The sequence below is a fragment of the Rhamphochromis sp. 'chilingali' genome (genome assembly GCF_963969265.1).
Source record: "Rhamphochromis sp. 'chilingali' genome assembly, chromosome: 6".
NCBI classification, from domain to species: domain Eukaryota; kingdom Metazoa; phylum Chordata; class Actinopteri; order Cichliformes; family Cichlidae; genus Rhamphochromis; species Rhamphochromis sp. 'chilingali'.
Window position 1 is genome coordinate 30,154,057 of NC_137933.1, and position 22,183 is coordinate 30,176,239.

A 22,183-nucleotide genomic window follows, 5' to 3' on the forward strand; every position below is an offset into this window, starting at 1 on the left:
CAAAATGTGCACACGGCTGGCTTTTTTTGATCAATTAAGAATTATGCAAGTCTAGAAAACAGATACAGTGGAAAATAAAGTCATAAACTTGATGTCTACAGTTAATTACTGACCGTTTTAATTTGTCTTTTAGGCTCGAGATGATATCCTGAACGGTTCCCACCCGGTCTCGTTTGATAAGGCCTGCGAGTTTGGAGGGATTCAGGCCCAGATCCAGTTTGGACCTCACATAGAGCATAAACACAAACCCGGATTCTTGGAGTAAGCATCTGTGTCATGACGTCTGTGGAAAAACTTGTAAAATATTAGGGTTTTTTTTTCTTTTTGTCAGAAATAAACAGAAAAGGAAACAACAAAAGGAGAGTTCAGACTTTTTTCATGAGTTTCAGCTTCTTATTTTTCCTTTCTTTTCTAGCCTGAAAGAGTTTCTACCCAAAGAGTACATAAAGCAGAGAGGAGCTGAAAAGAAAATATTCCAGGTGTGTTCGTGTTGTCCCTTTTGATAAATGTACACATTGGTGCACAAGCGTGAAACGGGGGGATTTTCAGTGTTCTGAAAATCAATACATGAAAAATCTGACCTGCAGGAGCACAAGAACTGTGGCGAGATGACCGAGATTGAGGCAAAAGTAAAGTATGTCAAATTGGCGCGGTCTCTGCGGACATACGGCGTCTCCTTCTTCCTCGTCAAGGTAAGTTTTTAAAATCATCCATTTGTCCTTTTACCAAATGTTTGAAGTACCAATGCCCTATTTTATTCCTTCAAAAAGTAAAAATATAGCCTCAAGTTCTCTACTTGCCTTTTTATTTTTTTTATTTATTGTAATAGGAAGCAGATTTTGGAATTAGCCGAACTGTAGTCGGAGCCTTTTATCTTCACAGCATGAAATCTGTCCTCTGGGTTTGGTGCTAACTGGATAAAGAGGCTGATGGTGGACTCCGCTTGTATAAACTGTCTGCTCCTATTTGAACTCTCGCAGCTCGTTATGTCACCTTAAACTAAGCAGAGTACCTGTTGCAAAAAACCAAAATTTCAAGATGAAAGAATGCGCTGCGTGCAAAAGCAAGAACCCTTTTGTGATTTGTTTGCCATGCATTTTCCCCTTGCACACCTCTCTCGCTAACACACATACAAACACACACTGGCAGCACCTCCTCTGCAGGGAGTTCAGTGTGTTCCTGGAAGGAAACCAAATGTTGTCTGTGCAGCCGAGTGTGGCACTAAGATTATTTCAGAGTGAGTAGGGAGGAAGTGGAGTGAATGAGATATACAAGGAGACATTGCACAGGTAAACCAGCGATACTGAATCTCTTGAAGAAGTCCAGCTGCCAACAGATACGAGCTGATGGGAGCAATTTGCAGACTTCCAAATGCAGTACCTATAAAACTGTTCTGACAAGAGTATCAGAGTGACTTTTCCCCCCACGTAATTAGTCACAAAGAGGACATCCTGCAATGGAAATCTCCATTTGCATCATTTGTTCCTGTCAGCTTCGCTGCGCTCTAGTAGAAAATTGGATATTTCCTGGTATTACTGGGACAAGTCACTTGCGCTTTTCATTAATAGCTTTCATCACAAAAGGATAAAGAGCAAAAATGTATCTTGTTTTTTTTGTTTTTTGAAAAGGAAAAACAAAAAAACACTGTGTTGTAGGGCTGTGCGATATGACCAAAATCTCATATCCCGATGTAAGAATTCTATCATCCCGATAACGATATAAATCACAAAAATGTAACATTTTCTGTAAATTCTGTGAATCTCGGACAGCTCGACTTGCGGGAAGTGTTTCCAGCTGCGTGTCATGTAGCTGCAGTCGAGTGCTTTAACACATGCATGAAACTATACATTTTTAGACATAAGTTGTAACGGCCGTTTTCTTTGTGAGGTTTTTTTTTTTTTTTTTTACTTCTCATCCGTAAATAATCTGCTCTTTCACGTGATTCAGTTTATTTTGAAAAGTCTCAACAGGATATTGAGCTTCATTGTGAAAGGTCTATGTGGAACATAAACAAGCGGACACGCGGTGGTTTTACCGTCCTTGTTGCTAACCAAAACGCATAAAAACAGGCGCTTGTGTGGTTATATTAAATATAAGAGAAAGAGAGAACTTTAAGAAATTAATATAGCCACTACAGTGACCATCAAAACGATGAAAAAATGTTGCTGTAAACAGTTTATTTTGCGACACCACGAAACAAACGTTTTTATATCGTCATCTGATATATATTGTTATATTGAACAGCCTTACTGTGTTGTATTGGTTCAATAGCTTTTAGCGAGTGGCTTGTGTATTCCTTTATTCTATACATAAAAATATAGATAGCCATTATATCTGCTCACCTTTTGTTGTCTGCCATCATTAAGGTTAATTTTACGGAGCAGAAACATTTTAAAAACAACCGTGGGGGGAAAAAAAAAATCCGCCGATAGTCTCTAACCTATAACCTGCAGAGGCCCCAGTGAGTTTACAGGCCCCTCAGGATTTTTGCACAATTTACCTCTTTGCCCCTCGTGTCACAGTCCATCACTTTGTGTCTCTTCTCTAACTGCAGCTCCCGAACAAATGTTTGCTCTTTCCATCGAAGAGAAAAAAAAGGGGGGGGGGGGAAATGTAATGCTTCATGGCTTAGGAAGCAACTTAAGTATAACATTAAAGGTTTAGTGAATACAGGAGATCTAGCAGGAGGTTGAAAGATGTTGACAGGCAGATAAAGACAAGATTTAAGATGCAACATTTTAATTGCTAACTGGGAAAAGTTAACGTTTCCCCCCCACTGGTTGAACAGATAAGTACCCATCTTGACATATCATTGTGACAGAAAAATTAGACCTTTGTGCTGAGAGGAAGATAAATTTACATGATTTGCTTAACTTGTTAATCTGCCCTGTGCTTCAAATGTCTCTGATCGCACTTTATACCCTCAGTTATATTTTGTGGTTTTTGACAGTGTTGTAAAGTTTACATGGTTCAAATTTGTTTTTGCAGGAAAAGATGAAGAGCAAGAATAAACTGGTGCCGCGGCTTTTGGGTATCACAAAAGAGTCTGTGATGAGAGTGGATGAGAAGACCAAAGATGTAGTTCAAGAGTGGCCACTTACCACTGTGAAGAGGTGGGCAGCATCACCCAAGAGCTTCACCTTGGTAAGAGCCACATTTTCTACCTTTAAGCCTAAGACTTGTAGCACATTTATTACAGAAAGCAGGAGCTCTGAATACTTCATGATATGCTGGCTCTGTTGGGGGGTGTGTTTTATCTTTTATTCATTCTGTTTGCACTGAGCATCTTGTCGCTAATGCTAAATAAGAGTGACAGGCTCACGGTAAACCCAACGATTCCTGCGGTGCAAACAATCACTGTTACGCTCAGCCTGCATGGCTTTTTTTGGCCCTGGTGCACTTCAGATATTGAACAGACTTTTTTCTTTTTTTTGTCAGTGTCAAAATCCCTTCTTTGTGTCAGCAACATGGGTCTAATCTTGCAGGTCTGGAAGACGCAACATCTTAATTAAATTAACCCAGCCTCTTTCCTGCTGTTAATTCGGCAGAGTGCTCTGCCGTTTAGTCCGCGTGTTTTTCGTGACGCTGTGATTTCAGGTTTGATTTGCAGCTTTCGGAAGATGTCATGGTAGAAAGGTTTAGCATTTTAAGTGCGCGAGTGTAAAGAACTCTTTATTTTACTTAGTCCTTTTTTTAAACAATACATGTGGAAGTAACCTTTGCAATGCTCCGCTGAAAGAAATCTTCAGTGTCCTGTAAAACGTCTACCCCAAGATTGCTGTTGGTTTAATCCAATTCTCTGTATGTTGCAGCTTTTTGATGTCAACCAGTGTTCTAATCCTTGCAGTAAATCCTTAGCCTGCACAGCGCACTCTGCAGTGGTTACTTTCCTTACAATCCACAATGAAGTGTGTGTGTGTGTGTGTGTGTGTGTGTGTGTGTGTGTGTGTGTGTGTGTGTGTGTGTGTGTGTGTGTGTGTGTGTGTGTGTGTGTGTGTAGGACTTTGGGGAGTACCAAGAGAGCTACTACTCTGTACAGACCACTGAAGGGGAACAGATCTCCCAGCTCATTGCCGGTTACATCGACATCATTCTCAAAAAGGTGAGACATTTATCTCTGGAGATGCTGATGAATCCTCGCGAATCAATATCTTCCTGTGACAAATGAATTCTCACATCTGTTGATACTAGACACAGCCCAGCCACTGTGTCATACAGCTCCATTTAAATAAAAAAGAAGCACATGTGGAAAGGCTCATGTGGCACCGGTATACAGCAGGAGCTGGTAATAAAGCTTAGAGTGAACAGCTGAGGTTCCATGGTTAACACAATTACCTATCACTATTATAGGCATTAGAACTGTCGTCCCCTCCTTTTTCTGGGGGTTAGAATATCATCCATCACAGGTGTGTTCAAGGTTTAGTTGTATTCTACTCTGAATGACCTAATTTGTCATGAACCTGTGCAAGTGTGCAATTCTGTGTCACTCAAATTTTTGTTCTGTTATTTTGTTTCCTGCAGAAGCAAAGCAAGGATCGCTTTGGATTAGAAGGTGACGAGGAGTCAACAATGCTCGAGGAGTCTGTATCCCCGAAAAAGTATGTGCATTCCTGCTGAACAAAAGTGGCAATGTAGCCTCTGTTTAGCATAAATCAGCAGTCTTTATTTAAGCCCAGTTGTATTCAAATATATGTTGAGTATAAACGGTCGTATGATGATGCTTTGACTGTGAGCACAATAGCACGGTACAAGGCGTTCTCATATTATTTGAACAAAGCACAAGATTAAGTCTTTCTTTATTTCCGTCTCTCTGCCGCCTGTGACCACAGCTCAGACATCCATCTCGCAGAACCTCACTTCCTTATCCTGAAAGATAATCATTATGTGAGGAAATTTTGCTGCACCGGACAGGCAAAGGCTCTGTCTGAACATTTCCTTATTAGATGTATATTAGCTCACCGAGCCACAGTGGACTCTCGGCGTGTAACTGAAGTCCTTTTCCTTTCATGCCTCAGTTGATATTGCTTTCCTGTTTTCAACCGAGAGAGTATTTGTTGCAATTGTTATTGTATTTTTTTTCTCCTCCTTCGCCCGCTTTTATCCAGACTTGTTCACTGGCTGTAGGCAATCGTCTTTAATATTACAAAGACATAGTAAGCCAAACTCTGGAAGGCCTTATCTGCAGAAAAACAAAACAAACCTTTGTCTGCCAGATGTACACATTGCAAAGACTTTTCAGTATCTTTCTGCTTTGTGCACAGTCACAAATGCACGTATGAGAAGACTAATGTTTTACATGCATCATATTTGCAGGTCCACCATCCTTCAGCAGCAGTTTAACCGTATGGGCCGGGTGGAGCACGGCTCTGTGGCGCTGCCAGGGGTGATCCGCTCTGGCTCAATCGGCGCAGAATCACTTAGCATGGGTACCATGCCATCCCCTCAGCAGCAGATCACAATGGGTCAGATGCACCGTGGACACATGCCACCACTGGTAATGATGCCTGTAAAGTTTTCTTCCCTGTTAAAGCCGCACGTGTAAGAGGTGGTTGTAGCGATGCTGCTGCACACATTAACTAGTGAATTTAAGAATCAGTCTAATATTCGCAGTGTAAGGTGACATGTTTTTATCTTTATGTGCAGAGCTCAGCACAACAAGCTCTGATGGGAACCATCAACACCAGCATGCAAGCTGTGCAGAAAGCCCAGATAGACCTGGGGGAGGTGGACAACCTTCCACCACTGGGACAAGACATGGTACCCTGCATTGCACTTGAACTCTAATATATATGCTGATATTGTAATAGTAGTAATATGTCTATGAGATGTGTTATTGAAAATCATGTTTGTAGTATTTTTACATGTGTCAGTGATGATTTGTGGTCTCTGTTTAGGCATCTAAGGTGTGGATCCAAAACAAGATGGATGAGTCAAAACACGAGATCCACTCCCAAGTCGACGCCATCACTGCAGGAACAGCCTCTGTTGTCAACCTCACGGCTGGTCAGTGGCTCTGGCAGGAGTCAGCACAATCTGATAATGCTTTTCTTTATTAATTTCGTCTTCAGAACATGAATCAGTTTGTCCACTAAGAAAGCGTGGATTTAGTCTAGCTTATAGGAAAAAATATAATTCATTTCAGTCTTAATAGTAGAGCGTGTCTCTGGCATACACTGTTCAGTGCTGACATTTATTTAAAATAAACACAATTAGGTATTTTGGGAATTCTACATAAGGCCTGTAAAGTAGTGGTGCTCACACTTTTACGAGGCAGTGTTAGCGGCGCTATTTTCTTGCAGTTAAAATTATTTGGCCAATTAGTGACTTTAAAGGAGACATTTTCCATCACTCTGGTGTTCATTATCATCATTGTAGAACCTGTATAAAGTCTAATAGCTCTCTCATATCCTGCTGTGGTTTGGAGACTGTGCGCTGCTGAAGGTGTCGGCTGGCTTTGTGCCAGTCTTGCCACTTCATGTTGAAAATCATTTATTGGTGTGGTTTTTTTCAGCTTAATGCTCTTGGGAATTGTTCCCAATTTCTTCACTATTTTTTAGGGTTGTTTTTTTTTTTTGTGCTTATTTCTCTCAGCTGAAATAGACTTATGTGATTATGCAAAGTCTGTAATCTTGGTTAAAGGCAAATACTTTTGATAGTTAGCTGACTGACTCTGTGAATCTTTCGTTTTGGGGTACCTTTATTATAATCACTTCTCTGAGACTGTATATTTTCCTGATCTCCTCTCTTCTGTTCATTCTTAATCATAATTAGCCGATCCTACCGACACAGACTACACAGCAGTGGGCTGCGCCATCACCACCATATCCTCCAACCTGACTGAAATGTCAAAGGGTGTGAAGCTGTTGGCTGCACTCATGGAGGACGACGTAGGAGGAGGCAACGACCTGATGAAGGCCGCCAGGACACTTGCAGGGACCGTATCTGACCTGCTGAAGGCTGTGGAGCCGGCCTCTGGAGAGGTGAGCGAAAGCACCCCAAACTCTAAGAATATAAAAATAAACCAATTTAAGCTCTTTCAGTATTTAGGTTTACTTTACATTTTAGTGCCATATCTATTACTGCGGCAAAACCGATGGCTACTAAGCTAAAAAGGAGCATTGTGTATGCATTAATATTGTCTACTGCATATGTAATATGTGGAAGGTCAGCTTTGGTTGTCGGTTTAAAGTCAAATAAGGTCTGGACATAAAGGAGGTATTAGAATAGAAGCTAAAGTATGAAGGGAGGACCAAATTTGCACACTGTGTTGAGACCAGAGGGAGGAGGGGGAGGAGGAGGGGTAGCCACATTGATAGAGGCATAAAAAATGGAGAATGTGTGAAAATGAGTCCTCACTCTGGATTCCAAGCATCAAGCAAACTTTTCACCATTTGTACTCCATTAAATGCCAGATTTTGTGTGTATGTGCCTGTGGAGCTTTTTCTTCAGTCCAAATGGGCAACCTAAAAAACGCTAATCAAATTGGTCACAGAGCAGCTCTACCATGAGACAATGGATCGTCTCTGAATAATCTATTTTCTCTCTTGGTCCTGAACTAACCTAATTATATTACCATCTTCCACTGCTTGACAGCTTTAACTAACTAAATTGTTATGGTGAATCTGAATAAAGACGGGATATTGAAGCCGAGCTGATCGGCACGTAGTTTGGAGTTAGTTTGAAGGACTTTAATGTAAGGATGTGTTGTTAATTTGTTTGAAAAAAATAATCTATGTACTGTACAGTGTTTAACTGAAAACCATTAAGCTTTACACAGGTGTGCATCGCTGTGCATGCGGATAGTTGGAAAGGTGAATTGTAGATTTGAGTTTAGATGCTACTGATCCAACGCACACAACACACAAATCAAGATATAAAATGCTGCCGGGTGTTTAAATACAGTTTCACATCCTGTGTGTTTTCTGCAGCCAAGACAGACTGTGCTGACAGCAGCAGGCAGCATTGGTCAGGCCAGCGGAGACCTCCTGCGCCAGATTGGAGAGAACGAGACAGACGAGAGGTTTCAGGTGAGACTGCAGCCATTTATCACCTCACTGCATTCAGAGAAAAGTCAATGCTCTGGAACTGCCACTCACTTAATCAAAATCGCCTTGTATCCAGGGGAAAAAGACCAAAATATTGTTCCATATTTTGACCATGTTTTCGGTTTGAGTTGAAGGATTTTCTAGCTTTTAATCTAGATACAATGAAGCTCTTCTTTAGCCTGCCTTCCTAAACACATTCCATTTTTTGCTTGTTTTGCATTTTACAACAATTCAGTTAATGAGTTGAACAGATGTGGAGTGGCTAAATGCGTATGTGTGTTTAATTGGATTATTGAGGCAGAAGCTTTGATGAGATTTATTTAGTTGCATATAACTGCAGACAATCCTGCGCTGATTTTTGCTTCACAATAGTGTTGGTTTAAATGTTCATTTCTACTGTAAGATGCTGCTGCTGCAATTTCTTCCATTTGTTTATGGCTATTATATCAAATGTTATATATGTACAGGTACATAATGTTGCTAATGAGGTGGATTTCCAAGTTTTTTTTCTATGTTTGTTGCTTTACAGGATGTCCTGATGAATCTGGCGAAAGCAGTGGCCAATGCAGCAGCCATGTTGGTGCTGAAGGCCAAGAATGTGGCCCAGGTTGCAGAGGACACCGTCCTTCAGAACCGGGTCATTGCTGCAGCCACACAGTGTGCCCTGTCCACCTCTCAGCTGGTGGCATGTGCCAAGGTACAAAAATATGCTTTGTTGGATGTGATATGAAATGAAAGTGAAGAGCTCTGTTCCTTCACCGGTCGTCACAAGCATGAATCATATATTTTTAAAAACTTGATCGATATTACATTTTTGGGCCTACACCAGTACTGGCTTTTAAGGAATACAACTTTGAAATATCATCCGCTGTTTTAATATTCCTGCATGTATTCCATAAACTAAACATAGATCTTCAATGTTAGGGGATTTAGCACGGAAGTTCCTATCTCACTCCTGGTTGAGAGATATTTTCCGTTGCTCCATCGGCCCTCTGTGACACTGACAACAATTCATTGCGTTTAGCTTAAACTGTCCACGCTCCATAATCAAAACTATGTGAGCCAAATGGGGGGGGAAAAGACAGCCTGGGGAGTTGATTGCCCCCTTACAGCCTGAAGAGAATTAATGTAGGATATACCTGAATCAGCTGAACATCGGAAATAGTATTAATTATGATATCTTCTTGTCTGTCTCTTCTTCTTTACACATGTGGATCAGTAACTTTTTCAGTCTTTTTGTGTGTGTGTGTGTGTGTGTGTGTGTGTGTGCGTGTGTGCGTGCGTGTGTGCGTGCGTGCGTGCGTGCGTGCGTGCGTGCGTGAAACAGATCACTTGTCTTTCCTTTACTCTTCACTGTGTTCTCCCCACACACAGCCGATGGAAGAAAATGTTTTATTTTACATCCACCTTTACTAATATTGGACCAAACCAACAGACATAAATACTCCCACTTCTTTCCTGTTTTTAGTTAATACAACAAAGTAGTGGAGGTTGTGAGTTGTAAGCGTCATTTACTTTGACTGCAAGTGTTGGCGAAAAAGATTACATTTATTATGTTTATAATAAGGTTCATATATAGTTAATCCATTAAAAAAACAACCTAATTGGCATGTTTTTGGTGACCACTCCCCATAACTCTGTCCTTAACTGAGTCAAGCAGATGCTGGATATTAAGGTCAGATTTGATGTTCTGAATGACAGTAGCTTTGGGTTTGCTAGCTAAAAGAGCTTATAACATGAGTAACAAAGGAAAGACAAAAACATGGAAATGTTGAATGATTTACAAAGAGAGTCTGCCAGGTACAAGTTTTCCAATTTTTAGCTACTAAGATCAGATCTCTAATCCCTAAACCTAACCAAGGAAAACTGGCAGATTAGCTTGGGTAAAAGAACGAAACTTGAGGCACACAACAATGTGTGCGGCGGGTAAAGTTTCTGGGCTGCTTTTCCTCATGACACCCATCCCCCAAGATTTTCTCCATTTAAAGCAATGCTTTGTCAGGGATTGTAACATCCTAGTCCTTTTACTGGATCAGATTTTAATATACTAGTACATGCCCATGCAACAGTATTGTTTGGTCTGTTTATAAACTGATATACATAATAAGAAGGAGCGAGAAAGTATCGTAATGAAACCATTTTTGTTGATCCCCTCCAATGCTCAGGTCCTGCGCTAGTACATTGTTAGGTGGATGCCAGGCAATGTGATTCGGTATATAAATAACGTTGACGATTTATGGATTCAAGACATTATTTTCAAGAAATTAAAAGGATGTAATGCTTTCATAAGATGTTACAGATACATAAATGTTGCAAATGGGTCATTTCAGCTCATTGGTTGGTGGTTGTTGGGCAACATGATGATGTAATTATTTGCACCCTATTTGAACCCTTAAGGGCCAAAGATGTACCTGTGTACTAAGTTTGGCTTAACTATTAATCACGCAGGAAGAGTTCATAAACAAGCAGATAGAGATTGTGTATATTATAGTGAAGATCCAACAAAATTCTTTGTGTGTACAATATGGAAAATTATGGGTTAATTGTTTATTTCAAAAACTTAAGCAATGCCATCATCTCCTCAGTTGTGATACTACTCAGCTACATGTGCTGCAGACAGTACTCGGTGTCAGTGCTTGGTTGTGTAAACTATGTACTGGATTCATTTTTAAATTGCCCTGCGGTTTTATTTTGTTTTTTCTGTAATCTTTTCAGACAGAAGTTTTCAAAGCTATACTAAATGGCTCGCATCAAGCAGTATTTCCATGAGATACATTAAATATGATGCTTGTTTTTTAGAAATGATGATTGAATAATGGGGATTTTCTTGGCGTTTATTTTGTCTTGGATGTGAATATTACACTTACAATTTTACAAGAAAAACACTTGGGAAAGACTGCATTTGGTTTCCTCTTTGCGATATAATCACAAAACCGTGTTGTAGATTTAATAAAAACTAAATGATTTCCTCAAATATTAGAATCTCCTATCATTTTTTTCTGCAGCGCAAACTTCCATTTTTATAGTGGGGGAAAAAAAATCAGTATACGCTAAGGCACTGATAAATACCCTGTGCCCTCATCATATTTGTGCATCTGTAATTGTACAGCCCACATGTCTCTAATTAGTTTAAATGCCCTGCCGGCTCCTAATCTGAATAGTTGCATTTACAAAGCCAATCCTCACCTCTGTTCATATCAGCGTGATGACAGCCATATGCTGAAGTCCTTTTAAATTTATGTTTTCTCTGTTCTTTGGTTTTTTGTTTAATTAATGATGAAAGAGTGTTAAAGTGGTTCATTTATTCCAGGTTCCTGTTTGGATTTGAGGCCTTTTTATTTAAAAAAAAATGTTTTTGTGTTACATTTCTCACACAAAAGAGGTAATTATATATATTCTTTTTCATCTTTATGTTGACGTAGGTGGTAAGCCCAACTATCAGTTCTCCAGTTTGCCAAGAGCAGTTAATTGAAGCTGGAAAGCTTGTCGACCGCTCGGTGGAAAGCTGCGTCCAGGCCTGCCTTTCAGCCACAGAAGATGGCGAACTTCTCAAGCAGGTTAGTTTGGTTTAGTTTAGATCAACATTGCGCTAAACCTTTTGCTGCCTGGTGGAATAATAAACAATGAATCTCTTGTGTTAAAGGTGAGTGCAGCAGCCAGCGTGGTTAGCCAGGCTTTAGGAGATCTCCTGCAACACGTTCGTCAGTACACCTCAAGGGGAGAACCGATTGGGCGCTATGACCAGGCAACGGACACCATTATGACTGTCACTGAGAGTATTTTCAGCTCAATGGGAGATGCTGGTGAGTCCAATTGAGGAGAATTTTCTAGTACTCTAAAATCTGAAATATGCTGTGCATTCAGTGCATGTACAGTGCCACCCTTCCTCACTTGAAGTCAGGAAGGGTGGTATTGTATGAGGACGACAGGAGTGACGGACAAGTGCTGTATATGAGTGTGGTGTAGGGCATGTATGAGGAGGCAGTGAGACAGTGATGAGGTATGTGCTAGACGTGACAGATGGGTCCAAGGTGGTGGTGAGATTACATCAGGGATCAGCTCTGAGCCCCTTCTTGTTTGTGATGGTGATGAGCAGGTTGACAGATGAGGGCAGGCAGGAGTCTCCATGGACTCGGATGCTCACAGGTGACATTGTGCTCTGTAGTAAGAGTAGGAAGCAGGTGCAAGTATGCTCTAGATAGAAGAGGAATTAAAGTCTGTAAGAGCCAGTGTGTGAAAGAGAGGCAAGTGGACAGGTGAAGAAGCAAGTTAAATACCTGGGGTCAGTCATCCTAAGCAATGGACAGTGTGAGCGTCATGGGTAATTTGTGACAGGTGAAGGTTTACAAGGTGGTAGTGAGACCTGCTATGATGGTTTGGAGACAGTGACACTGATTTAAACAAAAAAAAAGGAGGCAGATTTGTGGATGCTGAGATTGTTGTTGCGATTGACCAGGATGGACAGGATTAGAAACGGGGACATCAGAGAGACGGTGCAGGTTTAGCGGTTTGAAGACATGAGACAGTTTGGACATGTGCAGATACAATGGACAAAGGATATTGAAGATGGAGCTGTTGGGCACGAGGAAAAGAGAAAGACCACAAAAAAAATTCATGACTGATGTGACAAAAGAGGATGGAGGCAGATGAACTGGTGGGGCGACCAGATCATCTTCAACTCTGGGTCAAGTGCTCATTTAGAAAACTCAGCATGCTAATATGCTAAAACGGAGACAGTTATAAAGTAAACATGTTATGTGTCTTTGTCTTGCTGATGACCTGTTTCCATCATCCAAATTTAGAAGTATTATGAAAGTAATTGCTGATAATCTGGAGAAGGGGGAAAAATGAACACGAAGAAATGAAACAATGACTAAAACACATTCATTGGCTTGTAGGCAAAGCTCACAGCTACTAGCTGATAAGTGCCATCTAAGCTGTCCAAGTGAAATCAAGTGTCAGCGTTGACTTATCAACACTTTTAACCCATGAGAGCTGAATCGGCCTGAAGCATCCTCCAAAGAACCAGCCATAAGTATATAAATAGTTACCACAGCCTACTCTAGAGCTAAAAATGTGAAACTCAACCTGTTATTCTAAGAAGTTTGAGTTTAAATAGACAAATACATTAAAACAGTGCCAGTAGGTGCATTTTTCTTTAAAAAAAAAACTGGCTTACCACATCTCTAAGGCTTGCAGTCCCTGAGTAGATGCTTTTGTGTATCTGTGCCTCTTCCTGTCTTCTCCTCTGACAGACTGATGTGATGCTGGGTTTGAATGGACTCCTGTCAGGCGTTGTGAGTCCACAGAGAAAAGCTGACAGTGATTTTAACAAGCCTGACAGTAGAGAAAGACCAATAGATGGATATAGATGCACTGAGAATGTCAGGGCCTAGAGGTCAGCTCTGACAAAGTGATTGGCCTTACAGTAGAAATTGCTGTTTATTCTTCTGAGAGCTAAATAAAAGAAGAACGACAGAAAACGCCGCCTTTGAACTGGTTGTCAAAGACGGTATGTTATGTTATGTCACACCCAGTATAAAAAAGATAAAGTGTGAAGAGCATTAAAAGAGTCGCTCTGTCAGTAGTGTCAGGTTGAAGGATCACCTTAGACAGTCACATGAATTACAGAGGCTTATCGTAAAGTAGCTTTTAGGGTGTGTGTCTTTGGCACATAGATTATAAACAATAATTTCTTTCATCATTTTTTATTTTTTAAATATTTTAGTCTAGGGCTGTTCGATATGACGATATAAAAACGTCTATCGTCAAAAGAGCTTTTGACGATAGACAAAAGAGCTTGACAAACTCTTTTGACTACGATGACCTGGATGACTGAGAACCTTCACAGACATAAAAACGTCTATCGTTTCATTTTACGCTATCGTTTGTTTCGTGGTGTCGCAAAATAAACTGTTTAGGGCAATATTTTTTCATTATTTTGATGGTCACTGTAGTGGTTATATTAATTTCTTAAAGTTCTCTCTTTCTCTTAGATTTAATATAACCACACTACAGACAGACAAGCGTTTGTTTTTATGTGCTGTCGTTAGCAACAACGACGGTAAAACCACCGCGTGTCCGCTTGTTCCACATGAACCTTTCACAATAAAGCTCAAGATCCTGTTGAGACTTTTCAAAATAAACTGAATCACGTGAAAGATGACGAGTGTTTACGGATGAGAAGCAAAAAAGAGCGGTCAGGTGCTAAAAAATAAACCTTAGACTCAAACGTTAGAACAGGCTTTCCCCCGCAGCACGCCGTGTAATAAATACTCACAAAGCAAACGGCGGCTGTTACAACTTATGTCTAAAAATGTATCGTTTCATGCATCGGTTAAAACACTCGACTCCAGGTACACGACGCCCAGCTGGAAACACTTCCCGCAAGTCGAGCTGCCGGAGATTCACAGAATTTACAGAAAATGTTACACTTTTGTGATTTATATCGTTATCGGACGATAGGTGTCTTAATATCGGGATATGAGATTATAGTCTTATCGCACAGCCCTATTTTAGTCTGTAATCTTAGTCTAGGAAAGTTTGAAATGTGCTAGTAATATTTACATTCACTGGTTTCTTTGTGTGTCACAAGGGAGATATAAAGTCCTCCAGATCTTATTAGGAATACAACTCTTCACCCACACAGAGTGAAACATGTTTGTATATTTTCTTTCTCTCCCACCAGGCTCTCTTTTAAAGGGCCCTTGTTACACCTCAGTCATATTTATTACTTCAGACCGTGGTAATACAAGTGAATGCACAATAAGGAAGCTTAAAAATTCTGTATCTTACCTTATACTTTCTTGGGTTTAAAATTTCCATCAAAAAAGGTCTTTTGATCAATGTTACATCTGTTGGGCTTTTTTCTTTCCACTTTGACACCAGAGGGATTTTATCTGATTCTTTTGAACGTTTCCCTGAGCTCACCTGAAAACATGTGTACCTGCAAGCAGGATTTCTAATATCACATGTTGTTTAAAAGCTGATGTTCACTCATCGCAGTGCTTATACCTCATATGCATCTCTTTTAATAATGTAGCTGGAGTCGTGCTTGTATTAGTGAAACTTGAATCTTTGTAAAGATTTCTGCCTTTTAGTTAATTGAGCTTTTTTGTGGCAAAACCACAGAAACAAAAAGATTGCTCAAAGCAGTGTAAATTTTATATAAGCTTAAATGTCTGAAGGGGATCTTTTATGTTGTCTTACTGATAGAAAATTAAAATATTTCAAATTTAAAAATCAATACTGTCTTGTTAAAATGTTTATCTGCTCCGCTAGGGTTTGCCAGCATGGGAACATTATTGCATCGTTATCACTAATCAGTACAAAAGAAAGCAGTTGTTGAAAAGGGTTTGACTAATATTGCAAGTGGTTAAAGAAATTTTAAATGCTGTTATCCAAATTGTTCATTATTCAGTAAACTTGGAAGCATTTGCAGTAAAGAGATCTAAAAGTACCCAGTACAGGTTTCTTAAAAACAAGCAACCACCCGGTCTTTTTTGGGAAGGGACTCGATTCTGTCCCAGCTGACATTGGGAGAGGCTGTGTACACCCTGTATAGATCCTTAGTCCATCACTGGGCTCCTGAAATTGAACAAAATTCCAAAGCCAGTATTATTTTTTTGTGTTATTTTATTCCTCCTAAGCCAGAATTTCATACTTTGTTGAACCATTTTTGCTTTTTTGCTTTTGCTAGTGCATGGTTGTACATCTTGGTGTTTAAAATACCTCTTGTTCATAATTTGTAGGGTTATACATCACATTAGTGGGAAACATTCACTGACATAATTTTAATCCATTCATTGAGAAAACCACTCCACGAGGAGGGATTAAAGGAGCTTGTCATTAGTATGACTTCTACATTTACCCATGTCTCTGTTTCCCCTCATCTCTCCTCTTTAATCCGTCGCTGCGTTTCTCAGGAGAGATGGTGCGTCAGGCTCGAGTCTTGGCTCAGGCCACCTCCGATTTGGTGAATGCCATGAGGTCCGATGCAGAAGCCGAGGTCGACGTCGACAATTCTAAGAAGTTGCTGGCAGCTGCTAAATTGTTGGCTGATGCCACAGCAAGGATGGTGGAGGCAGCAAAGGTAAGAATCATATTTATTAAATGGTGAATGGACTTTTTTTTAGTCGACTTGAGCAATCAAAACACTTTATCCTACGCACAGCACTTTTTTTTGCATCTAAGTGCTTTCCATCTAATAATCACTCTGCGATCAAGGGATCAGTGGCAACTCAGGGTTCATCATCTTGCCCCTTTAGTATGCAGAGTGGAGCAGCCAGGTATCGAACCAGCAACCTTCCAATTCTCCTTAGGCTAAAATTTCAAAAACATGCCTGTTTATCTTTTTTGGAATTTGGCTTTGATACCTATTCTGTCCCCAAAAAGACTGAACTGAGCTAAAGATTTCATTTTAATCTCAGTAATGGCATTTTTAAGATTGTGTAAAGATCCAGTGGGCTTGGCTTTGCTTCTCCGGTATGTATAAAATGACCTTTATAGTGACAGCAGAGGGGAAAGAAGCAGAACCAGAGACCCCAAGAGGGGAGGTAGGTGTGTGTGTTCACACAAAGGGGAGAGAGGTTATTCTGCTTGGTCTTGTTGGCACGGTTCTAATTCTTTAATAAAAGATGACCTTAAAAACTTTTTCAATTTAAAAAGAAAAAAAGCCCCTCTTGATCCTTATTTCTAGGATGCTTTTCTCAAAGTCAACATCTACAGGGTCAGTCTTCTTGTTAAGCTGCATATTGAATTGTTGTTGGTTAATGTTGTGAATTAGCGTTGGTGGTTTAGTGACACTGCTCATTCTTTTGTACTTGTAGAGTTTGTGTGTTAGAGTTATTTTATTTTAAATACTTTGAAATTACACATTAAAAATCTAGGCCTTGTTTAGTTGATTTATAGACACTTGGAGTTGTGTGAATAGTGACTTTTATATTGCTAAAATTTCTAACATTCAGGCAGTTTTGGAGCTCACTGAGTAACAAATTATACTTTGAAATGAAATGAAGAAAATCCTGCTCCCTTAAACCTTCCTCTGGTAAACAGCAATAGTTGAGATTAGGAATTACTTTGAAGTACAGAAACAATAATCAACTAAAGTGTAAAATTCACAGAATTGGTCTGAAGCAATATATTGTTTAGTTTTCTCTCATCTACTTATTACTTCATAACTTTTTTATGAAAGCAACATTAAAATTGCCTGGACATCAAAATTGATTCTCCCCAGACTTTTGAGGTCAGGCTTAGCTTTGCCTCTTATCTCATCGTCTTCTATCCAAATTATTTATCTGCTATCTTTCGACATCGGTCCCGTTATCTTTCAACAGAATCTCACGCTGATATTAATAACTCTCAACTCCCACCATGAAAATTAAATGATGCCCTCCAGCTGGTTGGTAGAGTCTGATGCCAGACTTATCACCATCACAGCTGTATGTTTATCCGTGTGAATGGAAGCTGAGACCTTAGCCAACCATTGCCTTGGTAACGGGTTTAGCATATTTAGCTTATTTCTTTTGCTCCAAATTGTAAAATCAATGCTGATGCTTGAGCACTGTTGACTTGCTGAAACTCGCGTACCATGCTGCTATTAAACAATCTCGGATTTTAAAGACTAGTTCCCCAGGATGAATTCTTTCTTGCAAAGTGTTGTTACACCCTGTGGAAAACATCACTTTCTAATAATTATGCAAATTGGCTGCTCTATTTTAAATGGTGTCAGCAGTTGCCAACAGGCTGATGACAGCTGCAAACTGCACCGACTCGAAACCGGTTACTAACAACATTTTAACTCTGATTAATGCTCTTGGAGCACAAAATTAGTTTTGTTTTTGTCTGTGTGCTCGTGATATATTGGGTTGCAGTGACTTCTGCCAGTAGCATCAGTGAGGTTAAATATTTCTTTAATGACACGTGTTGTCATGCACACCTTCCTCTCTGTGTAGCTGCAGGTGATGCTCCCCATTAATTAACTTAATGGCAGAAGGCTGAGCTTTCTCTCCAACAGCAGGAGACGGGAAGGTGCGAGTACCCAGTAAACATGTACCGCTGTATGTATAAACAGGAAGATGGAAAAGCTTCTTGATATGAATAAACAACAGCTCCTGACATTTAGCCGTCTACAAAGAAATGATTGTTTGCATCAGGTTGAGCAGTGGGAAAGTCATTTTCAAAGATTTCTCGGGACTGGACGTTCTAAGATTATTTCTTCCTGCCTTGCCTATCTGTCATGTATAGGCTTATCTGTGTGTGTGTTCTCAGGGAGCAGCAGCCTACCCAGAAAATGAAGACCAGCAGCAGAGACTGAGGGAGGCTGCAGAGGGGCTGCGTGTGGCCACTAATGCTGCTGCTCAGAATGCCATCAAGAAGAAACTGATCAACAGACTGGAGGTCAGCAGAGCAAAATTAGCAGTTGCACATCGACCCAAGTGAATAAGCTACCACAGACAGATGATATTTCTTCCTGAATTTAGCCTGAGAGGTGATATCGTGCTATCTCCAGCACCAATTCTAAATGTCACCATCTCTAAAGTTGTATTAGTATTAGGATACTGTGTCACCGTCTACAAAGTTCAAATGAGGCACCAAAGATTAGGGAAGATGAGATTTTGATGTTTACTAAGCTGTTTTCACCATTTAAATGTCAGGTTTTAAATATTTGCTTCAGTTTGTTTATTTCTTTCTTTTTGCCTGAAATGGGAAAAGAAGTGCAATCGAAATGGATCGAAAGTTGCTCGTATGCCTTAAGGTTGCTTGACTCACAACTCAATATCGCCTCAAATAATAATGTTGAGCTCGTTCAGAAGGATTTCTAAAATTCACCTGATTTTGTTTATTTAATTTCATTTTTTAAATGCACTTTCCTTGTACATAGTCTTTTTACATAACGCCTTTTTTTTTTTTTTTTAAATATAGGAAGAAAATGTATGGAAACACAAGTCCCACTCTTAATTATTAGTCTTTTATGCTGCATATTTAACAGCATATTTACCATTTCAGCATCCAGAAGCAGAGGAGTGAAGAGAGTGTGACACCGTGACTGCGAAACCATATTCTACATGTGACGTTTGTGTGGGTCTTGTCATTATTCCTCAGAATGCTGCCAAGCAAGCTGCAGCTGCAGCCACACAGACAATCGCCGCTGCTCAAAACGCCGCCGCCTCCAACAAGAACACAGCTGCTCACCAGCAGCTGGTGCAGAGTTGTAAGGTGAGGGATGTTGCTAACAGCAGGGTGCCATTTATTTTTGGTGGTTTTGGCTTCTTTTTTTTTTAATGTGAACTGCATTGAAACTTTGTGCTTCATACTATGTTTCTTTCATATCTTTATGGTAATGTGTCTCCATGTTTGTGTGTGTAGGCAGTTGCAGATCACATCCCACAGCTTGTCCAGGGAGTCCGTGGCAGTCAGGCCAAACCGGAGGACCTGAGTGCACAGTTGGCCCTCATTATTGCCAGCCAGAACTTCTTACAGGTGCAGCCCTTTATGATCTTTTGGTTTGCCTGTTTTGCTGGTGTGGGGATTGTTAAAAGTTTATGTGCCCGCACTCGTACTGGGTAACTTCAGTCCTACATTGGAAACCAGGCTAAAAGTATAAATAGTGCTTCTGTCATGTGGGGACGTTAAAAATAGGCCGGTAACCTCTTTTTGGTGTTAGCAGGCGGTTACAGAAATGCTGGTGTGATGGTATTATGTGTTAAATACCTAACTGGGGTTTCAGAGCCCCACATAATACCCTTTGAAGAAATATCAACAAGTCTGTGAACTACACAGTGCACTGGTTGCTTGATTCTCTAAGGGAACGCGTTCCGTTGAGCCCTATACGATTTAAATAAATACAATTTTATTAAAATTTAAATTAATGTTTTTTTGGGGGGTTTTTCCCCACATCTCTCTCTCTCTGCAGCCTGGCAGTAAGATGGTGACCTCGGCCAAGTCATCTGTTCCCACGGTGACTGATCAGGCTGCAGCCATGCAACTGGGTCAGTGTGCCAAGAACCTGGCCACCTGCCTGGCGGAGCTGAGGACGTCTGCACAGAAGGTAGAGCATAGACACGCACGGGAATTCTTGCATTCCCATGTGTGCATGTAGGAATTTATTCTTGCATGCATAGTATTCACAAAATGACTGGATTTTGGACATGCAGATCGCATGTGCAAGAAAATATTTTACCTTTGTGGTTCATATACAAATTTTAGACCTCATAGGAACAGACAAAAAGCCATATAGACATATGCCATATACTTGCTTTTGTTTCTAGGCTCATGAAGCTTGTGGCCCCATGGAGATAGACTCTGCCCTTACAGCCATCCAGACCCTAAGAAGTGAGCTACAAGATGCCAAGATGACTGCTGTGAATGCCCAACTAAAACCACTTCCTGGAGAATCAGTAAGAAACATTGTAGCCCCATAAAGCAGAGTCGGGACTCAGCTGCACTAGATTCAAGACATGCTCATGCTGCCAGTGCATGAGCATGTCAGAAGCGAGTTTGCAGACTAATATTTTGTTTTCAGTTACTAAAATACAAAGCCCCCCCCCCCCTTTCTCTAGCTGGAGAAGTGTGCTCAGGATCTGGGAAGCACCTCCAAGTCTGTGGGATCCTCTATGGCTCAGCTGCTCACCTGTGCTGCACAAGGAAATGAACACTACACAGGTTGGTACTGCTGACATCATTCTAGTAAAAAAACCGTCAAACCGAGGCAAGAGGAAGAAATCTTTATCGTTTTAGGAAACCACATACAACCTTTCATCTATTGCCTCAAGAAGGCCTACTTCTTTATTATAAACCAACTAGACCCGCAGCTTGATGTCGCACCTTAATGAGCTGAATTTATGGTCACTAGTTGTCTTGACCTTTCTCAAGTTCATCCTGTGCTATTTTCTCTTGCTTTGCTCTCCAGAATGTAGCACACACAAGGCTCGCTGGTGATTTCATTAGCTTTAACAGTATCCTCGGTTAGAGCACAGCCCAAAGAACCAGAGGAGAAATGCACCCATCGCCTGGAACCCGTTTTTCCTTTTTCCTCCCCCTTGAGTAATCTTGTTATCCGAACCATAATATGGCTTCATTCCATTTGTTTTATCCTATCCAGCTAATTTGTTGTGGATGAGATGTCACATTTCTCATGAGACTCTCATTGTCGGTTCCTGTCTGTGAGGGGAAAGAGCCTCATGGCACCTTGTTGCTTGTTGCTTCACATTTCTCGAGACAGAAGAATTACTTTTTGTGCCTTTAACAAATGCCATTACAAATTTTTATGACTCAAAGATGACAGTGAACACTGTCTTGTCACAAAGTGTCATAGCTTTAATAACGCACTGTGATGCCTCTGTGTCAGTTACATTTGTACTCTCTCTTACCTCTGATCATCGTGCGTGTAGGAATAGCAGCCAGAGAGACAGCTCAGGCTCTAAAAACACTCGCCCAAGCAGCCCGTGGCGTTGCTGCTTCCACCACGGAGCCCAAGGGCGCGGCTGCCATGTTGGACTCGGCCCGTGACGTTATGGAGGGCTCTGCGCTTCTCATACATGAGGCTAAGCAGGCACTGATTTCCCCCGGAGACGCTGAGAGCCAGCAGAGACTGGCACAGGTGAGATGGTTCAGAATTGCTCGAGGTTATGGAGTCCAACACTGCAGATGGCAGGAAGGCTCTGTGCAGCCCTCGGCTTCCTTTCAGATTATGGCACCTGTGCCTTAAAAGTAAAGTCATCAAAATAAACTCCTGAACAATCATGAACTAAATGAAATACACTGTTAAAAGTAATATTTTTCCCCTGGGACTCACGGAGGAATTGAACAGGAAGTTTAATAATAGATCTTACTGAATATGTTGTGAATTTACACGATGTGACTTTTAAAGATGAAACCAGGTTCTGTTTTTGTTTAATATATTTATTAATCAGCCTTTCTTTCTTTTGGTTAATATGTTTAGTTGAATATTTACGTTTAGAAGGATATCTACGTCTGCTTGGTGATGCAGTCAAGTGAACACCTGTCAAATTTAGCAAGTAGCTCTATAATAGTATTTTATAATAATAAAATACTTGGCAATTTATTGCAAAGTATTTTAATTATTTATACCTCGTTGCCCAGGTGTTTTCCACTCAAAATGAATAAATGATGTGGTA

General features: G+C 40.5%; 1 protein-coding gene across 2 annotated transcripts in view; it reads left to right on the plus strand.

The window, feature by feature from the left end:
• Positions 1-22,183, plus strand: part of LOC308398560 (talin-2) — a 99,424-nt gene that overhangs the window by 51,224 nt on the left and 26,017 nt on the right. For both annotated transcript variants that reach the window (XM_080885260.1, XM_080885261.1), the window contains exons 8-29: positions 134-261; positions 416-479; positions 588-692; positions 2,989-3,144; positions 4,001-4,102; positions 4,522-4,598; positions 5,314-5,494; positions 5,644-5,757; positions 5,895-6,003; positions 6,772-6,980; positions 7,929-8,027; positions 8,575-8,742; positions 11,468-11,602; positions 11,689-11,848; positions 15,971-16,137; positions 18,315-18,443; positions 19,149-19,262; positions 19,413-19,526; positions 19,960-20,094; positions 20,315-20,443; positions 20,606-20,708; positions 21,437-21,645. In XM_080885260.1, the coding sequence (XP_080741386.1) occupies positions 134-261; positions 416-479; positions 588-692; positions 2,989-3,144; positions 4,001-4,102; positions 4,522-4,598; positions 5,314-5,494; positions 5,644-5,757; positions 5,895-6,003; positions 6,772-6,980; positions 7,929-8,027; positions 8,575-8,742; positions 11,468-11,602; positions 11,689-11,848; positions 15,971-16,137; positions 18,315-18,443; positions 19,149-19,262; positions 19,413-19,526; positions 19,960-20,094; positions 20,315-20,443; positions 20,606-20,708; positions 21,437-21,645 (2,907 nt within the window). The remainder of the gene's footprint in view (positions 1-133; positions 262-415; positions 480-587; positions 693-2,988; positions 3,145-4,000; positions 4,103-4,521; positions 4,599-5,313; positions 5,495-5,643; positions 5,758-5,894; positions 6,004-6,771; positions 6,981-7,928; positions 8,028-8,574; positions 8,743-11,467; positions 11,603-11,688; positions 11,849-15,970; positions 16,138-18,314; positions 18,444-19,148; positions 19,263-19,412; positions 19,527-19,959; positions 20,095-20,314; positions 20,444-20,605; positions 20,709-21,436; positions 21,646-22,183) is intronic.